Source organism: Falco rusticolus, chromosome 9 (assembly GCF_015220075.1).
Source record: "Falco rusticolus isolate bFalRus1 chromosome 9, bFalRus1.pri, whole genome shotgun sequence".
In the NCBI taxonomy this organism is placed as follows: Eukaryota; Metazoa; Chordata; class Aves; order Falconiformes; family Falconidae; genus Falco; species Falco rusticolus.
Window position 1 is genome coordinate 18,752,105 of NC_051195.1, and position 7,764 is coordinate 18,759,868.

Consider the following 7,764-nt stretch of genomic DNA (forward strand, 5'->3'; position numbering starts at 1 on the left):
TACTTCAGCCCCAGCGTTTTCAGTTGTATTTTTGGCAGACTGTTGCACCAGCCTTAAAAATAGGTGCTAATCTGTGGTTCTTGAAACAACTTTTATGATCTGGCTGAGACCACCCTGGTCTTGTCTGTTCTGTACCAGTGCTGCTACTTCCCGCAATCCCTCCTTGTGCCGTTCCCAGTCAGAGCTGCTGAGAACAATCCAATGTGCCATGGAGGTGCAGGAGAAAGCTATTGATTCTCAAAACGTGTGTGCAAAATTAGTCAAGTGGTGTGATACATAGTTGTTACCAAAGTTTTTCCTCACAAGTAAGGTGAGCTTAAAGGTGAACCTGGCCTGTGATTCTCTCACCAAAGACTTGCACATAAGGTACAGAGCTACGTGTCATGACCTGTCCCTGCAGTTCTCGTATTCCTTTTTCTCTCTTGATTGTAAATTTAGTTTTACTGTACCATCTACCTTTAAAGAAAAATCCTACAGTTTGTAATTCACGTCTAGTAAGCAATGTGATCTGTAACTTCTTGGAGAATCTAAATCATAGGTTCAGTAATATCTCACTCAGACATGAGTATAAACACTGCTTTTAATTATATAGTTGATATGGGTTTTATAATATAAAATATTAGAGAGTAAATAGTACTGATTTTTGTTCTAATAGGAATAACTGTAGCTGAATTGCAGACTCTGCCAAGCCTCATTAGGGAGAATTGTGGTCATTTTCTGCACACCGCTTAAATAGATGGTGATGTTGGTGGCACTTACTTTGGCCTAGTTAGCATTTGTTTCAACTCCTCTCTCCTGAGTGTGTGAAAGAAACACAGGGAAAGAAAATGATAAATGGCTTATGTTAACGTAAGACCCAGAGAAAAATCAAAAGTTTGACAGGACTCGCTTCAATGCTTTTTTGTAAATTATTTTTCAGGGAAATATATTTATTTCAGGTCTTGGGGGGTGTGTGTGTGAACTTTTTTTTTAATGAACGTATGTATTTTGAGGTTATAGAATCATTTGCTGTGGGTATGTTGAATTTTCTTCCTGTTTTACAGACCGGGATGAAGAGGAAATGAACAAACGGGAGGACAGAAGAGAGGGAAATAGGCATTGTAAAGAGAGGTCGTCTAAAGATAAAGTAATTAATGCCTTTCTTAAGAACTACATTTAATCTTGTTAGAGGTGTTCTAATTAGAGCTTAGATTTATTTTTATTAGAAGACCCACTTGCACTCCTTGATTTCTTCAGCACTTCCGGACTGAAACATTAAGTGTATATAAAAGTTAGGGAACGTGTGAGAGCAAGTTCATTTGGTGAAAGCTGTTGGAAAAACTTTGTTGTATGAGGTACTGATCTGTGAGGACTAATGCTGTATGTGCACATAAGCAGCAGCAGTTGTGATTGGTTTATCTGTTATTTTCAACTGCTGTATTCTTACATAAGAAAAGTAGAAGCTTAACTTGATTGATAAACTGGCTTTTCAGTTGTGGAGCTTGGAATCATGTTATGTTTTTACATCTCCCTGCGGGAAAATAGAAGTCTTTTTGTGTCATGAGGCCAATAGCTTGCCTCGACAGTTCAGATTAAGGAACAGCATAAGTTTCATTTGTTACGCTTAAACTTTGTTTATAAATGCAAGAATAAAACAAGTTTCTGATTCTCTTTGTTTTCTTAAAGGAAAAATAGGAGATGTAGGAATAGGAATAATGGGGAAAGAGTCTGCAGAATTACTGTGGCTGTGAGAGCCGGATGCTCAATCATTACATGTTTATGGGGTTTTCACTCTGAAAACAGCCATTCAGTAAAATATGATGGAGAGAAGGGGTGTTTACTATTACTTGTTGAGTTAGGGGAATTTTGTTTACATATTAGCATGAGCAAAAGGAAAGTATGTCTACCAAATATTACTGTCCAAATATTTGAAGGATTACTTGTCCGAAATAGCTTGGTTGTATAATGTTTGAGCTCAGTAGGTAAATGCTAGTTACATTAATTGCATTGCTGAAAGTAACAGTAAAATGAACTGAGGAAAACTTTTGTTAACTGAGAAGTTTGTGGTTTTAGTAGATGATTTTTAATCTAATGATCCCATAATGAATTTTCTGTAGGAGAAAGACAAGACGCAGATGGTAACTGTTAATAGGGATCTTCTGATGGCTTTTGTTTATTTTGATCAAAGTCATTGTGGATATCTTCTGGAGAAGGACATGGAGGAGATACTGTACACTCTTGGACTACACCTGTCACGTGCTCAGGTTTTGTATAGTAATAGAAATCTCTTTGAAAACATTGTAGGAATGCTGTTAAGTGAGAGGAATACAGTTTAGCTTCTGAAGGCTGTTGCTCACATACTTTATTCTTGATTTTTATGTAGCCACTTCGTATTTACAATTAAATACTAGCTTAATATTTTGTAAATTGTTTTGGATTTAAAAGGTGAAGTTTATGGCTCTTGATACACCCATAACGTATATGTAGCTTTTGCCTCGATACTGTATCTTCCTCTCCCCGCCCCACCCCCAGCTTGTTTTCATTTTAAGTCCCAGTATGTTAAGGTTCAAAAAGCTGGCAATTTCTCTGTTTCCCAAGTTAAAACGTTCTTGCTTGGGTACTACAATGTCTATGTATGAAGTAACACTGTATTTCTTTCCATGGCTGTGTTTTAGGTCAAGAAGCTACTTAATAAAGTAGTGCTTAGAGAATCTTGCTTTTACAGAAGACTAACAGATACTTCTAAAGATGAAGAAAACCAAGAAGAGTCTGAAGAGCTTCAGGAAGATATGTTAGGTAGTATTATTTATTTTTTATGCCACAAACTTCCAGATAATTGTTTCTGTGGGAATGATAATGAGAGTTCTGAGACACCTGCTTTCTTACAGAAACTAATTCATGTCTGCTGGGAACCTGCCAGTTCGAAGAAGTAAACCTTTTTCATTCATAAATTACAGTATTTCTGGCTTCCAACACATCTTGTTATATCTGTAAGAGAAATCTTTTTATCTTGGAGCAGGAAGGAGGACCAACATTTCTCATTCACAGCAGTTTTGCAGTCAGGAGGATCACTGCTGTAGGTAGAACAGAGCCTGGTTTTTGAAGAACACTGCCGCAGAAGGCGGGCATAGAAACAATATAACGGGAGACACTCCCCTTTTTTGCAGCAGGGAGAGCAATGTGAGGGATAAACCAGCAAAGTTGAATCTATATTCATTCTTTCAGCCATTTATTCTTTAAAGAAGTTTTTGAGGTTGGTCACTAGAAGAACTGAAAAATGACAGAATGATTTTTTCCTAATGCTACTTAATCTAATACAGGAAACAGATTACTGTTACCGTCACCCACTATAAAGCAAGAATCAAAAGCCATAGAAGAAAATGTTGGCCTCATCGTGTACAATGGAGCTATGGTGGATGTTGGGAGCCTTTTACAGAAGCTGGAGAAGAGTGAAAGAGTGCGAGCAGAGATAGAACAAAAGCTTCAGTTACTAGAAGAAAAAACAGGTGAGACATTACTTTGAAGGTGGTACTTAGGTTGATAAAAGACACTAAGAAGTTCAAGTAGATAAAACCAATTTGAGTAGTGTTTGTGATCTACATTTCCTAGCCATTTGCTTACCATAAGCTTCTGTTTTCTATTTCCCAAGCCTTTTGAACTTGCATGCCAACTGTTACTGAGTACCATTGTTGCCATGCTGAAATGCTTTTCGTTTTTTATTCAAGTTGAATGTGAGAGTTCAAAATGTAGTCAGAATTGAGTGTTATCAAATGGTAATACAGTGCAGGTTTTTCACTAGTTATGGTGTTGGCATGTAAATGTAATATTAAGATGCAAAGTACATGGCATTGGAAGTGACAGACTTTTTTGGGTTTTGTTTTTGGTTTTTTTTTAAAGACTACGATGAAAAGACCATACTACAGCTGGAGAATTCTAACAAAAGTCTATCTGCGGAGCTCAAAGAAGTGAAAAAGGACCTTGGCCAACTGCAAGAAAATTTGAAGATCTCAGATGATAAAAATTTGCAATTTGAGGGTCAGCTGAATAAGACAATCAAAAATTTAGCTACTGTTATGGATGAAATACAGAGTGTTCTTAAACAGGTTAGAATTATTTAATTCCATTTGTTGTTATTGTTTGCAAGCTTCATGTAGACTAGATTATCAGAACAAAAACTTAAGAATAAAAAGGAATCTTTACGTTAATTCAGGGTACTAGTATCTTAACATATAATGATGCTCAATGCAATACTGATTATTTAAAGATAACAAAATTTATATTTTCTAAGCTTGAAGCACATGTTCTTGACTTACATTAACATTTATGTATTTAAAAAAATATTTAAGTCTCAAATAATCTTAATGTTTTGCTGTCCATCCCCAACAGTCCAAATCTGCTCTTCCATTTGATCAGTTAGGAGTAATTTTTCAAGGCAGAACTTAAGTATTTAAAATTATATGGGGGTATTTCAGTAAAACAAGTTTTAAGCAAACTGCATAATGCTCCAGAGTATTTCTAGCCCTGTACAAAAATATATTTGCATATTCCTTAGGAATGCTGTGGGGGCTCACTAGGTAAGGCTGAAGAGTAGTTTATGAAGGCTGCTGGGTGCCAAACTGGTACTATGAAGGACCCGTGCTTCTTTCTGTCTGTATTTATTTTGAAAAGACAATAGAGCGTCTACAGAAGGTCTAAAAACAAAACCACACACAGAAAAAATCCTGGAACAAATGTTAAAATATTCCCCCCCTCTCCCCGTAGGATACAAGTGACACATCATATAAGTCACAGTAGCTTATTAAACTGGTAGTACCTTGCAGCCATCTAATCAGTGTTACGCAGTCCTGTGCTTCACTAAGCGTAGACCTGCTACTCCAGCAGAACTGGCTGCTGAAGGCACTGCCTAACCCTATTTTGCCATGCTCTTAGCTCAGTTAAATGTCCTTGCTCATTCTGTCTATATGTTTGAGATGGAAATGTCTTCTAAGCCTAGTGTTTTGAGGTGGTTTTGACCGATGTAAGTATTGTATGTTAGAACTGATGCAGTAAATTATTAGCCTGATATAATGGATTGTGCAAAACCTGTTTTCACTTGCTCTTTAAAAAAAACAAACAACCACCAACCAATGGGTGGAGTGGAGGGATGGTAAAAGGAAAAAAAAAAAAAAAGGCCCAACAACCCCCAGACCTTTAGAATGGAAAGTGAGGTTTCTTTTGTGCTTCCCTTCAGAACAGCTTAGGTCACATTTAGCTTCTGCCACCTCAATTTTTCAGGAAGATACTGGAAATACTAATTGGTTATAAAAGTAAGATACCAGTTCACATAGTATTTAAAGTTGACACTGAACAATATCTGTCTCATGCTACTTTACAGTTCACATGAGAAATAGTACTTCTAGAATTCATGTTATCCTCTCCCTTTTTTCTTTTAAAGGATATTGTGAAGAGCGAAGATAAAGATCAGAAATCCAAAGAAAATGGAGCAAACGTATGATAAAACTGCTGCTGTTTAGAAGAATGGTGTTACATAATGTAATATAAATCATGATACCAGAATGTATGGGAAGTGATGCATGTTTGATTTTAGTAGTATAAATATCTTAGTTCCAAAAGATGTATAAAGTTTTATGAATGTGAGTGTCTGCTCCTTGAAGATTGCTTGTAATTCTTAGCATTCAATGAGACACTCCTCGAATGAAAATAATTTTGCATTGCAAAATGTTTTAGGATGAACTTTGTTATAGTTTTAACCCTAATAAAGTTCATCAATGTAATGAACAGTAGCAAGTATTTAATTACCAAATGTTTTTCATTAAAGTCTAGTGAAATCAAAATTTTCATTATTTATAGAATTGCCATTTTTAGGTTTTTATTTTTATTTCGGTCTAATTAGTCTTTTTAAATTCAAATATAAATCACAAAATAGCATGCTGCTTAATTTTGCAAGTAAAGACTTTTTTTAAAAAAAAGCTTCTTGGATTTTTTTTTTTACTTGTCACAACTTTCTTTTCCCTTCCAACTTTCTTCCCCAAGCTGCTTGTATTAAAGCCTCATAATATACAGTAGTTCAGATGAGTTAAGAAAGCAATAGAAACCTACCAAAATACTGGTAGTATTGTGGAATTTATATGAAAATACATGGGCCTGTTTTAAATGTATGTCAATTGTGTTCATTTAATTGTTATCTCTGGATTAATATATATGCTCCTTTCTAATAATAAATGCAGTGTATGAAAATGTATGGTTGGATACCAGGCCAGTAGATGTCAGAATAATGCCTTACATGGAGAAAATGCTATCGTTGTAAACAGCCTTTAATTAAATTTGGACCTCTTTCTTAATATGTGTAATAACTTCAAAGGCTTTAGTCCAACAAAAGAATGGATACACAAGTATCGGTACTCCATGTTATAACTGCTACGGAGCAGGACACAACCTGGTTTGTTGGAAGTGGGCAAGATTGCTTTCATTTGTGTTCACAAATCACTAGAGATCTAGACTTAAAAGTTAACATGACATCATTGTCAGAGGCAACTTATTCAAATAATGTGAAATATGAACAGTCTTCTGGTGCAACTTCCAGGAAAATTAAGGGTTTTGAAGGTTGGGACAGAAACATTATCTTACAGAAATGGTTCATTTTAGCAGACCTTCTTTTTTAGCCTAGATGTCCTAGGTAACTAAATACCTGTTAGGGGGAGTCCAAGTGCCATAACGTGTATAAATAACCTACATGGAAACTCATGTAGGTTTACTGAGATACACATTAAAATGCCTGAATTTATGTTCAAAAGAGTCTAAGCTGGTGCTTTTATCACTTAGCTTTCTTGGCTCTTTTGAAGCTAGACCAGTGAAATACTTTTTCATTAAAATAACATGCATAAGCTTCCCCCTCATTCATCTTAGTTGAGTCACTGTATAATATCGTAACTGCTCACACTAAAATAGGAAGTACTATAAAAACACTAATTATTGCATATAAGTACACAGAAAATGCATGCTTTATGAATTAAGAGATAACATCTCAGAATGATTGAGGATGGTGATAAATTTGTCTTACAAAAAGCATTACCTGTGGTGTACAGATGGTGTTAACAGATTCTTTTGTAATCAAATTATATTTTTCACCTTTACCTTTGTACAAATTGTTGATGGCATGTTTCATTTTTGACGTTGAGCACTGTTTATTTAAATGGACTTGAAAGGATTGCATTTGAATTACTTTGTTAATGGATTTCAGCAGTACATGTGAACCTACAAGAAAATAATTCTAGAATTCAACACTTTTTAGGCACACTGAAACATCTGTTGAAATATTTTGCTGGGGTGTTTTTACATTAAACTGCTGAGCTGAAAGCAGTTGTTGCCACAAGCAGGCCTCATCTTGTGTTTCAGTAAGTGGCCCTGTGAGATAGTTGCTAGAGTGATAACAGATTTTTACAGTACTTAAGAAAAAAAGTATTTGTTAGAATGACTGTAATCTTTATATTGCTTTGATGTAATAGTGTTTCAATACTATGTACAGTCTGCATTTATGTTGGAAAGGAACTCAAAAGGGTAAAGAATAAAGGAAAAAAAACAAGGAAAAGTTTGACAACCTACAGAGCTTGACCAGTCTCCTGAAGCACAAATAATCTGAGGAAGAACAGATACGTTCCTCAGCTTGTTAAAGTTGGTTTACCAAACCGCACAAGATTCCGTGTATGACTAGCACTGATGCTGTGTATTAGCTAAAGATTCTCGGTAATATTCCCAGAAATGTAATTAATTCTTAAAAAGTTGAAT

General features: G+C 35.4%; 1 protein-coding gene across 5 annotated transcripts in view; it reads left to right on the plus strand.

The window, feature by feature from the left end:
- CCAR1 (cell division cycle and apoptosis regulator 1) overlaps nt 1-6,320 on the plus strand; it is a 28,793-nt gene extending 22,473 nt beyond the window's left edge. For all 5 annotated transcript variants that reach the window (XM_037399214.1, XM_037399210.1, XM_037399213.1 and 2 more), the window contains 6 exons: nt 1,044-1,126; nt 2,097-2,243; nt 2,655-2,775; nt 3,300-3,485; nt 3,877-4,082; nt 5,414-6,320. In XM_037399214.1, the coding sequence (XP_037255111.1) occupies nt 1,044-1,126; nt 2,097-2,243; nt 2,655-2,775; nt 3,300-3,485; nt 3,877-4,082; nt 5,414-5,473 (803 nt within the window). In that variant the 3' untranslated portion in view covers nt 5,474-6,320. The remainder of the gene's footprint in view (nt 1-1,043; nt 1,127-2,096; nt 2,244-2,654; nt 2,776-3,299; nt 3,486-3,876; nt 4,083-5,413) is intronic.
- Nucleotides 6,321-7,764: the final 1,444 nt, after the last annotated feature.